Source organism: Microcaecilia unicolor, chromosome 4, assembly GCF_901765095.1.
Source record: "Microcaecilia unicolor chromosome 4, aMicUni1.1, whole genome shotgun sequence".
NCBI classification, from domain to species: domain Eukaryota; kingdom Metazoa; phylum Chordata; class Amphibia; order Gymnophiona; family Siphonopidae; genus Microcaecilia; species Microcaecilia unicolor.
Genome location: NC_044034.1, coordinates 4,362,751 through 4,382,980, shown reverse-complemented (window position 1 = coordinate 4,382,980; position 20,230 = coordinate 4,362,751). Strand labels below are relative to the sequence as shown.

Here is a 20,230-nt window from a genome sequence, read left to right as displayed (position 1 = left end):
GGGCCCAAAGCGGGTCATGGGAGGTTAACAGGGAAGGATGTGGCAGAGGAGGGTAGATGCTGGCTGAAAAGTCCAACCTAGGATGTGGCGGGGTTTGCACAGAAGGGGAGGAGCTATCCGGAGAAGCCTGTGCTGGAGAGGCTTGGGCTGGACGCCGTGGATCTCTGGGGGTGGAGCAGAACCCCAACAATGGGCCATAAGGTGGTGGCTCAAGATCTGAGGGGTCATCAGAGAGTATGGGTTTCTCGGAAGGGTAGGGGCGGAAGCCACCGATTGGGTGGTGGGCTTCCTGGGGCTCTTTCCCTCCTCCAGTTTAGATTTTCTAATAATCTTTCTTTGAACGCGGCCCAGCATGAACTTCACCGGGGATCCCATATAGGTTTTTAACCAAGAGGGAGGGTCAGTAACAAGGCTGTCCCAGGAATCTATATAAGGGAGCTGTTCAAGATATCCTGGTTCTCCTACAACTATGCTGTAGACCTTCCGGATTACTTCAATATCTAAGCTGCCACCAGGGGGCCACCCCACTCCCATAGATGGCCACTCAACTTCACACAAAGTTCTTAGAGTACTCAAGCTTAAAGTCTGTCCATAATCATTAACTAAAAATCCTTTCTTAAAATTCTTAAGCATACAATCTAGGGGAGTACCAGTTTGACTAGACGATGTCCCCCCCATAATGCTTACAGTTACAACACACAGAAAGGAAGGGAAATTTTTTTGGAAGTGTGGTAAGGGGTCCACACGTCCCGAGACACAAGGTAGACAAACAACAATCACTTCCTTCCGTCGCTGGCCAGTTGAACTCGCGTTAACTGGAACCGCAGCTATAAGAAGTCCACACTCATTTAACATTCATACATCACACACACACTGTACAAAAAATCCCACCCAACAATTTCAGATTGTTCAGATACAGATAAGCTCTGACGGTTTCCCTGCTAGTCCCCACTAGACTAGAAGGTACTAAGGCCTTCGCTGAGAGTTGATCAGACTCCCCTTCCCTCAACTTTAGAGGGGCTGATTACAGTTTCCTAGGATTACAATACAAAATACAAAATACATACCCGGCCAGTGTTCCTCAGTCAGTTCTTCTGGAGCCCCACGTTGGGCGACAGAAATTGATGCAGGGTCCAGGATCCCACTTCTGACACCAGGAATTGATGCAGGAATTACCACTATTGTTAGCAGAATCTGTGGTACTTCAGGAGTCAAACACCACACACCAGGATGAGAGAGAAGTCTTCTTTATTTGCCAGCAAACAAAGTAGGACATCAGCGCTAGACCTCTCCTTTTCTTCAACTCTCTGTGTCTTGTCTCTCTGTGTCTTGGCTCTCGGTGTCCTGTCTTCTGTCTGTCTGTCCTATAAGCTGCTTCTGTTCTCATTTATATATGGTCCTAAACCCCTCTAGCCCCCCTTTCTCACCAGATGGTAAGGAATAGATTGATTACCCTGTCTTGAACTAATTATCTCTATACATTACTTAAAATATCAGTTACATAGGTTTCAGATATTTCCTAAACTGACCTACGACCTGGGGCCTCTCAAACTAGACAATGCGGCACCTATCTCCTGCATTTTATTATTATTCACATAATCAGATTCCCGGTTAACTCATAACTTAAGCTGGGTTCATTAAGGGGCTAATCTTGCTTAATGGCACACAGACATGGTTTGTTATTACTTTCAGGAGGCCAGTCCTACACTTAACTATAATATTTTACAAAGAGAAATAGAACTTATTAAGTAAACAGAATAAAACATATTTTAAAATAAGCAGAGATCAGAATTCCTTATAAGACAAAATCTAAATTATCAAAAAATTATTTAAATCTAAACTATCTCCTCTCTAAACAGCATTCAGCCTAATCTTTTAAAATTGCCTGCTTGCTGATCCCCTCGAGACTGTCCAGTATGCCTTGCTTAGAATGGCATCCAGATGTGGTTTATTTATTATGCCTATGAACTAGCATTAACAATCCATCACTCAAAAAGGGAGAAAGAAAGTTTTATTTCTCACTGACCTTTCTAACCTCTAGTCTAGCAAAAGCTAGACATTTGAGTAATTAAAACCAGATGGCATTCTACCATTTACAGGACTGAACCAAAGTTAAACAGAATTAGCAAATTAATATGATTTCTCTGTCCAGGCTGCCTCATCAGTATGGCACTACTTATGTACCATTTTTAGCACGGGCATCTCTAACCTTAGCGCTCACTAAAAACGCTTCATAAACAGGGCCCTTAGTTCCTTTTGATAAGAAATAAATTCAATTGGTTTCAGAAATTAGGATCTTCTTTTTGCCGATATGTTATTTATTTATTTATTTGTTGCATTTGTATCTCACATTTTCCCACCTATTTGCAGGCTCAATGTGGCTTACATTGTGTCGTAACAGCATAGATTAAACAATCAAGAATAAATACTTCATATCGTAATATTGCATTAAAGTTCATTAGTAACAGAATCATTTAACCAGTCAGGAATAGAGAGTTCAGTTATGATAAGGGTTTTGTTGTTTGGTAATTAGGATCATTTAACACATACTAATTTGCTCATTAAAAAAATGTTGACATTATTGAGAAAGGTATGTCAGATACTTAGATATTTCACGGAGGATTCCTTCCAACTATTGCCCCAAAGTCTCCTGTTGTCTCAAATTGATTAATGTAACTTGATTTTTATCGCTTGCCCTATATCTGTCTCGAAAAAAATAAGAACAATTCAGAACATAGTGGTAAGATTCATTTTTTTCCCGTAGCTATTACTGATCATGTTTAACCTTATCTAATCTGTTTACATTGGCTTCCATTTGAGAACAGAGTTCTGTTGAAATTTTACTGTGTCCTATTTAGAGTTCAGCATGGCTCGGCATCTTTATATCTGTATAACTTATTCTGTTTCTCCCAGAATACTAATTATTCCTTGCTCAACACTCATTATTAAGTTCATCGTTTGCGTGTCAAGCTGCAAAATTATGGAAAGAACTCCCCATTCCGATTAGAAGTACTCCTGATTATAAATCCTTTAGGAAACAATTGAAAACTATTTTATTTTAAAAAATCTTATTTTTCATAATTGTTTTTTTTCTCTTGCGTCTTTGTTAATCTCTCGTAGGTTTTGTTTTATGATATGAAGAGGATAATTTTATTGTAATTCCTCAAAAATTGTTTCCGTTCTCTTAGGGGGTCATTTACAAAGATGCGCTAACCTTGCAGACGCCCATAATATTCCTATTGGAATCTATTCGATTAGTGCAGTAAAAATGGCCTTAATGTTTTCCACTTTGAACTTCTTTGAGGTATAAGTGGAATACAACAATCATTGCTATTCTATGCTAAGCTTCTGGAGAGCAGCCCTTTTGGAAACTGCCCTCATTTTGTGTGTATTGTGCTATATAAGAATGATGTCTTTTGGGGGGGGAGGCAGATTAGGTGACTGAAAGGTATCTAATACTCCTGTACCGGTCCTGTGTGGCAGAGTTTATGTAAAGGTGGGGGCAGAGGAAGACAAGTCAGCGCATGTTCCTTGGGACCCAGGTAATCCCTCCCCCCCCCCATGGTGTGAAGTTCTATAAATAGCAGAACATAAGTATTGTGAGGAACCCCTGAGGGTCAGGGAAGAAGAAATCTGGGAGAGGAGCAAGATGGGTAGGTTTCATACCCGGGACTCCAACTACAAGTCCCAGGATCCTAGGGGGCATAAGTTTCCCAAGAGCCGGAGAAGGGAGGAGGACTACAGTTCCCAAGAACCTCTGCAAAGTCCTGAGGATAAGCAAAGGAAGCAGCAAGGGAACTACAAGTCCCAGGATCCCGAGGGAGAGGGGGATTGGCTGTGGAGCAATAATCAGGAGGGAGAGGACCAGCTGGGAACCATAAAGGGAGAGGAGCCCATGGAATGGAAGGCGGAGAAAGAGGTCGGACAGGAGATCCAAGCCCAAGATGGCTTGGGAAGTGAGCCCATGGAGATTGCTGCTCTAGCTCAGGTACAAGGGAAGAAGTTGAAAGGCTTCATAACAAACCTTCTTCAAGGCTGGGGAAAGATTGGAGGAAAAGTTAAGCAGCTGTTCCACTCAAGGGGGAGAGAGGTGTCGTGCTGTAAAGCAGTGAATGATTTCAGGTGTGGCCGCCAGAAGTCAGACCCGGCTGGAGAAACAGGTAGTGACTTGAACTGTGTCCAGGAACCTGGCCATGCTGGGGAAGCAGTGAGTGATTTGAACTATATCCAGAAGTCATGCCATGCTGGGGAAGCAGTGAGTGATTTAAACTGTGTCCAGAAGTCATGCCATGCTGGGGAAGCAGTGAGTGATTTGAACTATATCCAGAAGTCATGCCATGCTGGGGAAGCAGTGAGCCGAATTCAGTCCTTTGAATTAGTAAGTAAGATGGCTATAAGTAGTTAACTGTTCATTTGCAGCATGACAATAGAGTGTTTTCTGTCACAGATTGCAACAGACTGCAACTATGCCCTATTGAATTGAGACTCCTAATGAAGCCACATAGATCAGTGAAATGGGTCTCGTTGGGTAGCTAAAGCTAACTGCTACTTTTTGAATTTTTTGACGGATTATGAAAGGCTGCTTTTGGAATAATGAAAAATATATAAAAGAATGAGGTAAAACTATTAATATTTGCATTTTGTAAAAATTTTAAAGTAATAGAGGTTTTTGGACCTATGATAGAACTGGAACCTAGAGATACAGACTCAAACTATAGAAGGTGTTGGTCTGTTTGGTTTCTGAGGTCCTTTTCCTCTTGAGAGAATCAATTCTTTCAAAGTGGTGTTGAGAGACTGCTTTACTGTTCATTTATAGATTAGACCTTTGGAGTTGTTTCAGTCTGAACTTTGGTCTTTTCATATCTCAATCTTACGTGGAGTAAAGCTGAGTTTACACAGGAACACTTACCATCTCCTATTTCAGAGGTGTTACGTTCTCCCATCTTAATTTTTTGGAAGTCCCACGCTAATAGAAAAGGGGCCCTAACAGAGCTAAGTCCAGATTCTAATGCGCTTTATTATAGGGTCTCTAATACAGGGTCATAAAAATAGCCATACTGGGTTAGACCAATGGTCCATCTAGCCCAGTGTCCTGCTTCCAACAGTGGCCAATCCAGGTCACAAGTACCTGGCAGAAACCCAAATAGTAGCAACATTTCATGCTACCAATCCCAGGGCAAGTACTGGCTTCCCCGTGTCTGTCTCAATAGCAGACTATGGACTTTTGCTCCAGGAACTTGTCAAACCCAGATACAATAACCGCTGTTAATACATCTTCCGGCAAAGGGTGCCAGAGGTTAACTATTCTTTGAGTGAAAAAATATTTCCTCCTGTTCGTATTAAAAGTATTTCCATGTAATTTCATTGAGTGTCCCCTAGTCTTTGCAAAAACCCAAGGGAATGGTACAGTTTAGGGGGCAAAGAACTTTTGTACACCAAAGAGGATCAGGATGTATTAGGCACGCTATTTTAAAATGGGACGCGAAAAGGGCACACGGTAAAACTGAATCCTAAAACCGGCCCGTGCCCTTAATGGCACCCATTGATCTAGGCGGTCAGCGCATGCCAACTGCTGATTACAGCCGTAGGAGGAAATAAATAAATTGTCCAGGCATTATGGGCGAGTGCCAAATCTGAAATTACCGTCAGGGGGTATGGTAGCCTGGGGTAGTTTCATTTGGGCAAGTGCCTTTGTAAAAGGGACCCACAATATGCATACTTTGGAAGAGAGGGGGAGAGGGGAGATATGAGAGAGACATTTAAATACCTACGAGGAATAAACGCACAGGAGGTGAGTCTCTTTCAATTGAAAGGAAGCTGTGGAACGAGGAAGCAGAGGATGAAGGTGAAAAGGGAAGTAGCCCGAGGGTGGTGAATTTGTGAAACGGCCTCCCAATGGAAACGGTGGAGATGAAAACAGTATTGGAATTCAAGAAATCTTGGGACAGGTACGAAGGATCTCTAGGAGAGAAGAAGGGATAATAGTCATCTGCCTTCATTTTTCTATATTTCTCTGAAATATCTAGTGTACCTGAATGTAACTCATCTAAAACAACTACTGATAAAGGTGTGAACTAAAGCCAAATAAACTTCCTCTGGATCTTAGAATTCCTCATACCAAAACTTTACAACTAGTCAAAAGACTCACCTTTTCCAAGGCGTGATTGGAACATTAGACCCCTTATCCCAACAGCGGGCTGGAAAGGGCCAAAAGCATTAGAGGAAGCACAAGACCTGTTATTTTACTGTATATTATTGTTATGTATTCTCATATTTGTTCTTGTTTTATGATTTTTTAAATTTAAAATTATAATTTCTTGTTATTTATATTAACATAAACCACTGAGATGGACAAATAAACAGTGTAAGATCAAATAAAAATAAAACTGAACCCCCCCCCCCCCCCGAAATAAATGAGGGATCCTTTTACTAATCAGGTGCGAAAGAGTAGGGGTGGACCAAGAAATCTCTCCAGCCGATGCTGAATTGAAGAAACTTTATTCAGCACCAATGCACTCAATCTGCAGCCCCCCAGTACCTCTCTACACTCCTCTCCCCGTATGTTCCCACCCGTAACCTCCGCTCTCAGGACAAATCACTTCTATCTGTACCCTTCTCCACCACCGCTAACTCCAGACTCCGCCCCTTCTGCCTCGCATCACCATATGCCTGGAACAGCCTTCCCGAGCCCATACGTCATGCGCCCTCCCTGCCCATCTTCAAGTCCTTACTCAAAACCCATCTCTTCTCCCTTGCTTTTGGCGCATAACCACCTTCCCCACTCATGATACCTACACTAGATTGTAAGCTCTTTTGAGCAGGGACGGTCCTTCCCCATGTTAAACTTGTACAGCGCTGCGTAACCCTGGCAGCGCTATAGAAATGCTAAGTAGTAGTAGTAGTAGTAATGTGTACAAGACCCGACACAGGGCCATGTTTCAACGGATATACCGTCTGCTTCTTGTGGGGGTTTTCTTACCCTGACCTGTTGGTTGTTGCTCTGACGGACCCTTTTACTAAGGCACATTAAGCACTAATGTGGGCTTATTGTCTGGGGAAACACCAGAAAAAGCATTAAAGCATTTTGTGGTGACTTCCCCGTTTGCCCACTTTTAGTTTTTCAGCGCTGGGGGCTTGCCTTGTGCTAATCGTTACCAATGGGTTACTGAGTGGAGTGGAATGGGTAGATGTGAATCACTTGTTTACTCTTTCTAAATATACAACGTCTAGGAGGCAGGTAATGAAGCTACTAAGTAGTAAATTTGACCCTCCACTGCCTCAGCTACAAAAAAAAGCTTAGATTGTGAGCCCTGTAGGGACAGAGAAAGTACCTGAATATAATGTGATGGACACTTTGTAGCTGTAAAGTTTGCTGGTGCTCAGGGTTGTCGTTAGGGGTCACTGCCCAGGACACCTACTTCCCTTCCCTGGACTTCCTGGCGAATGTGGAAAGTTTATCAGAAGTTTTCTTTTGAAATATAGCTTGCAGGCCCCAAAGAAGTGTCCTTCAAGAGTACAATGAATCCCTGACTAAAAGAGCTTAAAATTTATCTGCCCGATATTCAGCTGCTGGTGGTAAACTGTATCTGAGTCGCTCTAAGCTATGGGTTGTCCTGACTCCGGCACTGAATATTCGGATGTTAATTGGGTGCCGACCGATATTCAGACCAGCACATGGTTAACTTCACCACATTAAGGGCCCCTTTTACTAAGGCAGCTAACAGATTTAGCATAAGATAAATGCTGACACACTTCTCAGCATTTACGGCTAGGTGACTTACCAGGGTAACAGGGAGCTGCAGAGGGAATTGAACCTGGCTCCTTAGGATCTCAACCCACTGGAATCAAACCTGGTTCCCAGGTCTACAACCTGCTACACCAACCATTAGGCTGTTCCTCCTCCCAATTATTTCTAATATTTTTATAGTCATTGTAGTATTTATGAAGGATCATAAAGGACACTGATATTTAACACAAATTACATAGAAGTACAATGAGTCCCTGCCCTACTGAGCTTACTGTCTCACTTAACATACCTCGTGGTTATTGATATATCAGTAGATTTTTGTTATTCACTATTTATTCACAATATCTTATATCATCTGTTGCTTTCACTATGTCACTAAAACCTCTCTTTACATTTATAGGCTCTAAACCCATCTCTGCCACTCTGTCAATGAAACCCGTCCTCACATTCACAGGCTCTGGTCCCATCTCTGTCTCTCATGTTTGAAACTTTTCTGGCTTCTATGTTAATCCACTGGGATAGAAAGAAATAAACTTCATTTCCATAAGGAAAGAACGAAATCCTGAAAGTTTAATATTTCTGTAACAATGATTTCTTTGAACACGTTTAACACAAACCTGTAAAATCTTCCACCTCTCACAATCCTGCCACTGACTTGAGATTAAGGAAATATATCAGGAAAGAAGCTGGATTTTATGAAATCATAAGGAAGAGCAGCAGAGCTTCCCAGATTTATTTGTACATAAAGAGTTTGATAATATAAGTACAAATTGTCAAGCAGAGAGAGAGAGTCTGGGAATGTTAATCCTGAGTCCTGCTGTTTAATTCTAGGTTGGTACCTGACGGATTCTCAGAGGAAATTTAGAATAATTCATGAAGAAAGGTCGGAGTTTCCCTGTGAAGGAGTCAGTGAAGGTGAAGAGATGAGATTTATTCTCTGCATCATAAAACGAGACCTTTCCTGCCTCATAGTCCAGCAGAATCCCCACTGCCCGGGGGAACTCACTCAGGGAGATCTGGGTCTTAGGGGAGGTGAGGGTCCAGCATCCCTGTTTATTCCACAGCCCCACTGTCCAGAATCCTTCCTCAGGTGACAGTTTGATCCCCCCCTTCCTCCTCACACAGTCTTTACACACTCCCAATATACAGTAACTCCCATCCCCCACCTCCACCTCCCAGTAATGTCTCCCTGAGGTGAAGCCCTCACTCCCCAGCACACAGGGATAAGTAACAAATCTCTCAGGAGTGTCCGGCACTTTCTGTCTTGTGTATCCCATTCTGACACTTTTCCGATCTTCAGACAGGACGAGATCAGGACCAGCAGTTTCAGGATCAAGAGTCAGATTTACTGCAGAGAGGAGACACATTAATAAACATGAGCAAACGCTTCTCATTAGCTTATCACACACCCACCCCTAACCCATTGGCTCCTCACACACAGAGCTCTAACCCTCATTGGCTCCTCACACTCCCAGCTCTAGCCTTCATTGGCTCCTCACACACCCACCTCTAACCCTCATTGGCTCCTCACACACCCACCGCTAACCCTCATTGGCTCCTCACACTCCCAGCTCTTGGCTCCTCACACACCCAGCTCTAACCTTCATTGGCTCCTCACACTCCCAGCTCTAGCCTTCATTGGCTCCTCACACACCCAGCTCTAACCCTCATTGGCTCCTCACACACCCACCGCTAACCCTCATTGGCTCCTCACACACCCACCGCTAACCCTCATTGGCTCCTCACACACCAGCTCTAACCTTCATTGGCTAGTTCTTCAGTCAATCACTTTTTCTATGACAGGAGTTCTGCTATTGGCCATTATCACCTTCCTGGCTCCTAGATTTGACTCATCTTATTGGATATCAGCTTTTCAGTATTCCCTATTGCAATGAGTCTATTCATACCAAGGAGGTTGGATAAAATCGATGGGATGACGTCAAAACATCGACGCGAATTAGGTTAATCTCTGTTTCCCCTCCCCCACTCAGCCGTCATCCCCGTACTCTCAAAACAATCAAATAGCTGATGCATCCTCCTTGTCGTTCTTTTTTTTTTGTTTAAATCTGTTTATTGACGTATTATATAAAACATCGATACACAATGTTCAGCGAATAACCTTTCTAATACAACAGACAACTATCAATCCGTCCACATACGTCAAAACATTTTCTTCTTTTTATCCCCAAACAACCCCCTCCCCCGCCCTCCCCTCCTTTTAGTTTTAAACCTTTTGTTAACAGAATCCCCAACACCCACTTTTAACATAATATCTATCAGTCCGTACTAATACACACGTAACTGCCCCTCCCTCTGAAAACTCCAGTATCTTCCACTATTATTAAACAAGTTGCATACCCGCCATCTACCCCAGAAAGGACATGGAACTCCAGCAGTGAACCAAAATACAATGTTTCCACAAAACTTTAGTTTCCTCCCCCTGTTCCCCCCACTCCTTAACCCTCCCTACCCTCCCTTCCCAAACCATCTTACAATTGTCTAGAGTGTGAGCAACTTAACCTCCTTCCCCTCTTATGAACCTTACCCCAGGTAGTTTACAAATTGTTAATAATGAAACTCCTACCTCTTGGGCTCATTATTTGTAAATAAGGGTCCCAAATTGTCAAAAACTGTTTCATAAGTACATAAGTACATAAGTAGTGCCATACTGGGAAAGACCAAAGGTCCATCTAGCCCAGCATCCTGTCACCGACAGTGGCCAATCCAGGTCAAGGGCACCTGGCACGCTCCCCAAACGTAAAAACATTCCAGACAAGTTATACCTAAAAATGCGGAATTTTTCCAAGTCCATTTAATAGCGGTCTATGGACTTGTCCTTTAGGAATCTATCTAACCCCTTTTTAAACTCCGTCAAGCTAACCGCCCGTACCACGTTCTCCGGCAACGAATTCCAGAGTCTAATTGCACGTTGGGTGAAGAAAAATTTTCTCCGATTCGTTTTAAATTTACCACACTGTAGCTTCAACTCATGCCCTCTAGTCCTAGTATTTTTGGATAGCGTGAACAGTCGCTTCACATCCACCCGATCAATTCCACTCATTATTTTATACACTTCTATCATATCTCCCCTCAGCCGTCTCTTCTCCAAGCTAAAAAGCCCTAGCCTTCTCAGCCTCTCTTCATAGGAAAGTCGTCCCATCCCCACTATCATTTTCGTCGCCCTTCGCTGTACCTTTTCCAATTCTACTATATCTTTTTTGAGATACGGAGACCAGTACTGAACACAATACTCCAGGTGCGGTCGCACCATGGAGCGATACAACGGCATTATAACATCCGCACACCTGGACTCCATACCCTTCCTAATAACACCCAACATTCTATTTGCTTTCCTAGCCGCAGCAGCACACTGAGCAGAAGGTTTCAGCGTATCATCGACGACGACACCCAGATCCCTTTCTTGATCCGTAACTCCTAACGCGGAACCTTGCAAGACGTAGCTATAATTCGGGTTCCTCTTACCCACATGCATCACTTTGCACTTGTCAACATTGAACTTCATCTGCCACTTGCACGCCCATTCTCCCAGTCTCGCAAGGTCCTCCTGTAATCGTTCACATTCCTCCTGCGACTTGACGACCCTGAATAATTTTGTGTCATCGGCAAATTTAATTACCTCACTAGTTATTCCCATCTCTAGGTCATTTATAAATACATTAAAAAGCAACGGACCCAGCACAGACCCCTGCGGGACCCCACTAACTACCCTCCTCCACTGAGAATACTGGCCACGCAATCCTACTCTCTGCTTCCTATCTTTCAACCAGTTCTTAATCCATAATAATACCCTACCTCCGATTCCATGACTCTGCAATTTCTTCAGGAGTCTTTCGTGCGGCACTTTGTCAAACGCCTTCTGAAAATCCAGATATACAATATCAACCGGCTCCCCATTGTCCACATGTTTGCTTACCCCCTCAAAAAAATGCATTAGATTGGTGAGGCAAGACTTCCCTTCACTAAATCCGTGCTGACTTTGTCTCATCAGTCCATGTTTTTGTATATGCTCTGCAATTTTATTCTTAATAATAGCCTCCACCATCTTGCCCGGCACCGACGTCAGACTCACCGGTCTATAATTTCCCGGATCTCCTCTGGAACCCTTCTTAAAAATCGGAGTAACATTGGCTACCCTCCAGTCTTCCGGTACTACACTCGATTTTAGGGACAGATTGCATATTTCTAACAGTAGCTCCGCAAGTTCATTTTTTAGTTCTATTAATACTCTGGGATGAATACCATCAGGTCCCGGTGATTTACTACTCTTCAGCTTGCTGAACTGACCCATTACATCCTCCAAGGTTACAGAGAATTCGTTTAGTTTCTCCGACTCCCCCGCTTCAAATATTCTTTCCGGCACCGGTGTCCCCCCCAAATCCTCCTCGGTGAAGACCGAAGCAAAGAATTCATTTAATTTCTCCGCTACGGCTTTGTCCTCCCTGATCGCCCCTTTAACACCATTTTCGTCCAGTGGCCCAACCGACTCTTTGGCCGGTTTCCTGCTTTTAATGTATCTAAAAAAATTTTTGCTATGTATTTTTGCTTCCAACGCTAATTTCTTCTCAAAGTCCTTTTTTGCCCTCCTTATCTCCGCTTTGCATTTGGCTTGGCATTCCTTATGATCTATCCTGTTACTTTCAGTTGGTTCTCTTCTCCACTTTCTGAAGGATTGTTTTTTGGCTCTAATGACTTCCTTTATCTTACTGTTTAGCCACGCCGGCTGACGTTTAGTCTTTTTTCCCTTTTTTCTAATACATGGAATATATTTGTCCTGAACCTCCAGGATGGTGTTTTTAAACAGCATCCACGCCTGACGCAAGTTTTTTACTCTGCGAGCTGCTCCTTTCAGTCTTTTTTTCACCATTTTTCTCATTTTGTCGTAATCACCTTTTCTATAGTTAAACGCTAGCGTACTTGATTTCCTAGTTTCACTTCCTTCAATGCCAATATCAAAACCGATCATATTATGATCACTGTTGTCAAGCGGCCCTCGTACCGTTACCCCCTGCACTAGATCATGAGCACCACTAAGGACTAAGTCTAGTATTTTTCCTTCTCTTGTCGGCTCCTGAACTAGCTGTTCCATGAAGCTGTCCTTGATTTCATCAAGAAATCTTATGTCCCTTGCGTGTACAGATGTTACATTAACCCAGTCTATATGCGGGTAATTGAAATCCCCCATTATTATTGTGTTGCCCAGTTTGTTTGCGTCCCTGATTTCCTTTAACATTTCCGCATCCGTCTGTTCGTCCTGGCCAGGCGGACGGTAGTTTCTTGCGTCTTAAAGTGCCTTTCGCATCTCGAGCTTCCCATGCCATCAATTGGTGTATCTGATTTCTCCAATGCCCCAATGCGGGAGTCTCCGACCCCACCCAGTATTGTAAAATTGTTTTCCGAGCCACCAAGCACAATTTCCTACAAAGCAGCCGCCCAGGCCCCTTTAAACTGCGAAATGCTCCAGGCACATCCAAAAGTAATTGTTCCATTGAACCTTGAAGAGATCTATCCACCAGGCGTTCCAAAAAACGCACCACCTGGTTCCAAAAACTTTGCACTTTCTGGCAAGCCCAAAATGCATGATAGTATGTATGTCTAGGATGACCACATTTGGAACACTGCGAATCTTGGCCCCCTTCCACATGTGCTAACATCGCCTTAGTCATATATGCCCGTAGGATCACCCGAGCCCCACATTCCCTCAACCGCATATCAGATGTTAAAGTATAAACTCCTTTTAAAGATTGCAAAACTTCCCAAGTACCTAGCCCCACCCCCGATTCCTCCTCCCATTTTGCCTTGATCCCCTCAAACCTTCTAGCGGGACATAACTGAACAAGGGCCTGCACTAACCTAGAGATGGACAATCCACTATCAGAAATCTTTGAAAAGAATGACCTGAGCTCTACTCCTAGCTTGAATTGCAACTTATTCCTGTCCAAGGTCCTTACGTAGTGTGTTAGCTGTGCGTAGGCAAACTGTGCACCCCACCCCCCAGAAGACTCTTCCTCCCAAGTTCCTAGCGGTTCCAACTCCCCTGTGGCTCCCATTACGTGCTCCAGAAGATATATCCCTTTTTGCTCCCATCTCTTAAACCAAATATTATCCCATCCTGATCTAAACCTTCCATTCCCTCTAATAGGCAACTGATCCGACACCTCAGGGTCCCCACCTAACCGCCTCACCAGAACCTTCCACCCCTCTCTCAATGAATTCAAGAGCACACTCCCCTTTATACCCTCAGGCAACTGACTTTTTTTGCAGTGCAACAGAAAATAAAGATGATAAGGCGCAAAATGTTCCTGTTCTAAGTATAATGGTGTGTAAACGGTTGTCCCCTCAATCCAATCTCCCACATGTCGAAGCATACAAGCTTGGTTATATAACTTCAAGTCTGGCAGTCCCAGACCACCTTGCCTCCAATGACCTATCAATAGTGCCATTCTCAGCCTCGGCTTTTTCCCTGCCCAACAAAAAGCACTCACCCATTTATAAAATAATCTCAGATCTTTCTGAAGAAGGCGTATAGGCAATATTTGAAGAACATATAACCACTTTGGAAACTGAACCATCTTTATCAGATTAATTCTACCCATTAAAGAAATTGGCAATAAACGCCACCGCTCCAACTTCTCCTTGGTATCTTCAATCAGTTTCCCCACATTAAGCTGATATAAATTTGTCACATCCATGCTTAAATTAATCCCCAAATATCGAAATGAATCTGATGCCCACCTCAAAGGGAACCCCTCTCTCCATTCATCCTTCACTTGGACTGAGGAAGGTAAAGCCTCCGATTTCCCCAAATTCAATTGGAGACCTGCAAAGTCTCCATACTCACCAAAGATTTCCAAAAGAGCCGCCAAGGAACTTCGAGGACTCTCCAGATGTACCAGTATGTCATCAGCAAATGCCGCTACTTTGAAACAACCCTCCCCAACTCGAACCCCCTGAATATCATCTGTTGTCAGTATCTCTGTAATTAAGGGATCTAAAGTCAACACAAAAAGAAGCGGCGATAGAGGGCATCCCTGCCGGGTACCCCGTAGGACTGGAAACATCGCTGACGACATTCCATTCACCAACACTGTTGCCTGTGGCTCCGCATACAATGCTCTTATTCCTGAAACAAAGAGACCCTCAAAGCCATATGCCCTCAATACTTCAAACATAAAGTCCCATCTCACCTTATCAAATGCTTTCTCTGCATCAAAACTTACTAGGATAGATGGTATCCCTCTCTTTGATCTCTGCTCCAAAGAAGTCAAAATTCTCCTTACATTCTTGGTGATTGATCTTCCCTTCACGAATCCTACCTGTGCTTCATGTATAATTTCCGGAAGCACCTTAGCCATTCTATTAGCTAAAACTTTTGCCATCAACTTCGCTTCAAAATTAAGCAAAGAGATCGGCCTATAAGATTCTGGCAACAACGGGTCCCTACCAGGTTTTGGCAGTACAATTATTTGTGCCACCTTTAAGGACTGCGGCATAGATTCCAATTCTATAATTTTATTAAACATAGCAGCCAACGGGGTTGTGATCTCCGTACCCATTAGTTTGTAAAACTCGGCTCTATACCCGTCAGCTCCAGGTGCCTTGTTCAACGCACTTTTCCCTATCGCCCCCTCCACTTCTTCCACACTTATTTGCTCATTCAACCGTCCTCTAGTTCCCTCATCTATCAAGGGCAGTAGCTTGGACTCCAAATATACGTCCCCCCTCAAACCTAAGTCCGGAGGGCTTTTATATAGTTCTGTATAATAACGGTGAAATACCTGAGAAATCTCCCGATCAGTACGGACTAAATGGCCCCTCGACTCCTGGATTTGCAGTATCCCCTGAGGGCGTGCTCTAGGTCTCAACAAATTGGCCAACAATCTCCCCGTTTTATTGCCATGCTTATATAGCTGATATTTATAATATGTTTGAGACTTTACTGCTCGTTGATGGAGCAATGAGTTCAACGCCACCTGTGTCTCGAGTACTAATTGCCTGGTCTTCCCCGATTGTTCCTCCCCAAATCTCTTCCTAGCCCTACGCAACTGCTCCCCCAATCTCAAAATATCCCTATCTCGAATCTTCCTACTCCTACACGTGTAGTTAATTATTTCCCCCCTGAGAACTGCCTTTGCGGCCTCCCAATACAGAATCGGGTCATTTGTATGTTCCTCATTGTGACTCGCATACTGATGCCAGCAGTCAATGATATGTGCTCTAAATTTTGCATCTTTGTATAATTCAATTGGGAATTGCCAGCTCTTGGGTCTACTATCTGCCAATCCCACCGACCACTCCATTAGCACCCAAGCGTGGTCTGATATCACATATGGTCCCAACTCCCCTTTCTCCACCCTCCCAAATACCCCCCTAGAAATTAGAAGATAATCTATCCTTGCCTGAGAGGAGTGTGCTCTCGAAAGGTGAGTATAGTCTTTCTCAGTGGGGTGCAGCGCTCTCCAGCAGTCCACCAAATCAAACAGACAGACCAGCTGCCTAAGACCTCTATTCCCTCTATATGTCTCTGGAGCCCTCCGCCCCGTACTGTCCATCTCTGGGTCCCACACTGCGTTGAAATCTCCCCCCACCACCTTATCCAAATTCCTTTGTTGTAATAATAACTGTATTATACGGTTGTAGAACTGCTTGTCATAGTGATTCGGGGCATAAATGTTGCATAGCAAATAGGGGCGACCTTTTATTGTTACTTCCACCATTATATATCTCCCCCCTGAGTCTACATATAACACCCGATGACTATCAATAGTACCCTTCTTACATAAAATGGCTACTCCTCCTTTTTTATGGATGGCATCTGCAGCCCAGCAATCGCCTACCCACCAAGTTTTAAGCTTACCATGTTCTCCAGCGTCCAAATGGGTCTCCTGTAAAAATGCAATATCAATGTGATTCCTGTGTAAATGTTGTAATATTTTTGTTCGCTTAATGGGTGAATTTATGCCACCCACATTCCATGTTACCACCTTCACTCTATGAGCCAATGACCCCAAAGTAGCATATCAAAATATCTTTTCTGTGGATTTGGGAGGAGATAGCCCAGCCTCCACCCCCTCCCATACAGACTCCAACTCTTTCTAACTCCCCTCCGGATTCTCCACTCGTCACACTCCACTTGCAAACATATCCAATAATCCCCCCCGCCCCCCCCCCCCATCTCCCTCCCCCCCCTTTTAATCCTCCCTTTCCCGTGTTCCAGAACACACATCTGGAACGTCACATCTAGTGCCTCTCCAGGTTCCCCCTCCCCTCAAATGGAAACCAAACAACAAACCAATTCCCCGCACCCATTGTTAACCACTACAGGGTGTCATCAAACTCTCCCGCACCACCCTCAGTAACCCCATCACAAACATATTCTCCCCAGCCTCTACCCCCGACTTTGCACCCGATAGTCCCCGGTCATACCAATCCTCATGTTCTATTCATGTAGCTTGTCCACTGCTGTTCAGTTGCTCCAAAAAAAGTTTAGCTTCTTCCACTGAATGCATGATACGTGTTGTGTTGTCCCATTCCAGGTCACTCTCAGCACAGCCGGGTATACTAAAGCAAACCGCACTTTCCGCTGGAATAGTTGTGAACATATCGGTGCAAACTTCTTACGTTGTGCCGCCACCCCGGCCGAATAATCTTGAAAACAAAGGATTTTTTTTGACTGATACATCAGTGTTTTCCCCGACCTCAGTGCCTGTAAAATCTCCTGTTTCTGGCGAAAATTCAACAGCCGAAGAATAACCACTCTGGGCCGTGCCTCTAGCCTCGTGCCACGTGGACCCACTCTATGTGCCCTCTCAATCTGCAGAGACTTGAAGTTCCCATCCAGGGCCAGTTCTTTAGGAATCCACCTTTCTAGAAATGGTATTAAATCTCTATCTTCCAGCTCTTCAGGCAGACCAATTAACCGCAAGTTATTCCTCCTCGAGCGGTTCTCGAGGTCTTCCACCTTCGCTTCCAAGGCTGCTACTGTTTTCCTCAGCTGTTCGTGGTCGCCTTCCAATTTTGTAGCGCGATCTTCCACCGCATTCACTCGTTCCTGACAGCTCACTAAGTCCTTGGTAAACTCACCAAATTGGCCACTTAGGGTCAGGGGCGTAGCCAGACCTCGCCAGGAGGGGGGGCCAGAGCCCGAGGAGGGGGGGCCAGAGCCCGAGGTGGGGGGGCACTGTTTAGCCGCCCCCCCCCGAGCCGCCGCCGCCACCACCACATCGGACCCCCCCCCCTGCCTGCCCACGATCCCCTTCAAACCCCCTCCCGCCACCAACTCTCCCCCGCCGTCGCCGCCCGCCCCGTCGCCGCAAATGATACCTTTCTTGAAGAGAGAGTTCCTTCCGCGCTCGAGTAGCGCCTTTCTTCAACGAAGTTCCGGCGATCAGCAGTGGAGAGAGGAGAATCCCTGGGTGGCTACAGGGGGGGCAGGGGAAAGAGGAGAATCGCTGGACGGGGGGGGGGGGCAGGGGACAGAGGAGAATCGCTGGGTGCCTGGAGGGGGAGCAGGGGAGAGAGAAAAATCGCTGAGTGGCTGGAGGGGGGGCAGGGGACAGAGGAGACGGTCACACTCTCTCTCTCTGTCACACACACACACACACGAACATTCACTCTCTCTCACACACACAGTCACTATCAAACACACTGTGTCAAACATACACACTCCAAGCAAAACCTTGCTAGCGCCCGTTTCATTTCTGTCAGAAATGGGCCTTTTTTTACTAGTAAATAAAATAATATTGTTAGTGATATGCAATTTATCCTTAAAATCGAGCATGATACCAGAAGATTGGAGGGTGGCCAATGTAATGCCGATTTTTTAAAAAGCTTCCAGGGGAGATCCGGGAAATTATAGACCGGTGAGTCTGACGTTGGTGCCGGGGAAAATGCTAGAGGCTATTATTAAAAACAAAATTACAGAGCACATCCGAGGACATGGATTACTGAGACCAAGTCAGCACGGCTTTTGTGTGGGAGAATCTTGCCTGACCAATTTACTTCAATTCTTTGAAGGAGTAAACAAACGTGGACAAAGGGGAGCCGGTTGATATTGTGTATTTGGATTTTCAAAAGGCGTTTGACAAGGTAGCTCATGAAAGGCTACAGAGGAAATTGGAGGGTCATGGGATAGGAGGAAATGTCCTATTGTGGATTAAAAACTGGTTGAAGGATAAGAAACAGAGAGTGGGGTTAAATGGGCAGTATTCACAATGGAGAAGGGTAGTTAGTGGGGTTCCTCAGGGGTCTGTGCTAGGACCGCTGCTTTTTAATATATTTATAAATAATTTAGAGATGGGAGTAACTAGCGAGGTAATTAAATTTGCTGATGACACAAAGTTATTCAAAGTCATTAACTCGCGACAGGATTGTGAAAAATTACAGAAGGACCTTACGAGACTGGGAGACTGGGCGGCTAAATGGCAGATGACGTTTAATGTGAGCAAGTGCAAGGTGATGCATGTGGGAAAAAAGAACCCGAATTATAGCTACGTCATGCAAGGTTCCACGCTAGGAGTTACGGACCAAAAAAGGGATCTGGGTGTCGTCGTCGATAATACATTGAAACTTTCTGCTCAGTGTGCTGCTGCGGCTAGGAAAGCGAATAGAATGTTGGGTATTATTAGGAAAGGTATGGAAAACAGGTGTGAGGATGTTATAATGCCGTTGTATCGCCGCATCTACTACTACTACTACTGCATGTGGGTAAGAGGAACCCGAATTATAGCTACGTCTTGCAAGGTTCCGCGTTAGGAGTTACGGATCAAGAAAGGGATCTGGGTGTCGTCGTCGATGATACGCTGAAACCTTCTGCTCAGTGTGCTGCTGCGGCTAGGAAAGCGAATAGAATGTTGGGTGTTATTAGGAAGGGTATGGAGTCCAGGTGTGCGGATGTTATAATGCCGTTGTATCGCTCCATGGTGCGACCGCACCTGGAGTATTGTGTTCAGTACTGGTCTCCGTATCTCAAAAAAGATATAGTAGAATTGGAAAAGGTACAGCGAAGGGCGACGAAAATGATAGTGGGGATGGGACGACTTTCCTATGAAGAGAGGCTGAGAAGGCTAGGGCTTTTTAGCTTGGAGAAGAGACGGCTGAGGGGAGATATGATAGAAGTGTATAAAATAATGAGTGGAATTGATCGGGTGGATGTGAAGCGACTGTTCACGCTATCCAAAAATACTAGGACTAGAGGGCATGAGTTGAAGCTACAGTGTGGTAAATTTAAAACGAATCGGAGAAAATTTTTCTTCACCCAACGTGTAATTAGACTCTGGAATTCGTTGCCGGAGAACGTGGTACGGGCGGTTAGCTTGACGGAGTTTAAAAAGGGGTTAGATAGATTCCTAAAGGACAAGTCCATAGACCGCTATTAAATGGACTTGGAAAAATTCCGCATTTTTAGGTATAACTTGTCTGGAATGTTTTTACGTTGGGGGAGCGTGCCAGGTGCCCTTGACCTGG

General features: G+C 44.5%; 2 protein-coding genes across 6 annotated transcripts in view; both read right to left on the bottom strand.

The window, feature by feature from the left end:
• The window catches only part of LOC115468254 (E3 ubiquitin-protein ligase TRIM39-like), an 872,633-nt gene that overhangs the window by 470,957 nt on the left and 381,446 nt on the right, over positions 1 to 20,230 (bottom strand). The window lies entirely within an intron of this gene.
• The window catches only part of LOC115468255 (E3 ubiquitin-protein ligase TRIM39-like), a 61,273-nt gene continuing 49,578 nt past the window's right edge, over positions 8,536 to 20,230 (bottom strand). For all 5 annotated transcript variants that reach the window (XM_030199814.1, XM_030199813.1, XM_030199815.1 and 2 more), the window contains one exon: positions 8,536 to 9,095. In XM_030199814.1, the coding sequence (XP_030055674.1) occupies positions 8,575 to 9,095 (521 nt within the window). In that variant the 3' untranslated portion in view covers positions 8,536 to 8,574. The remainder of the gene's footprint in view (positions 9,096 to 20,230) is intronic.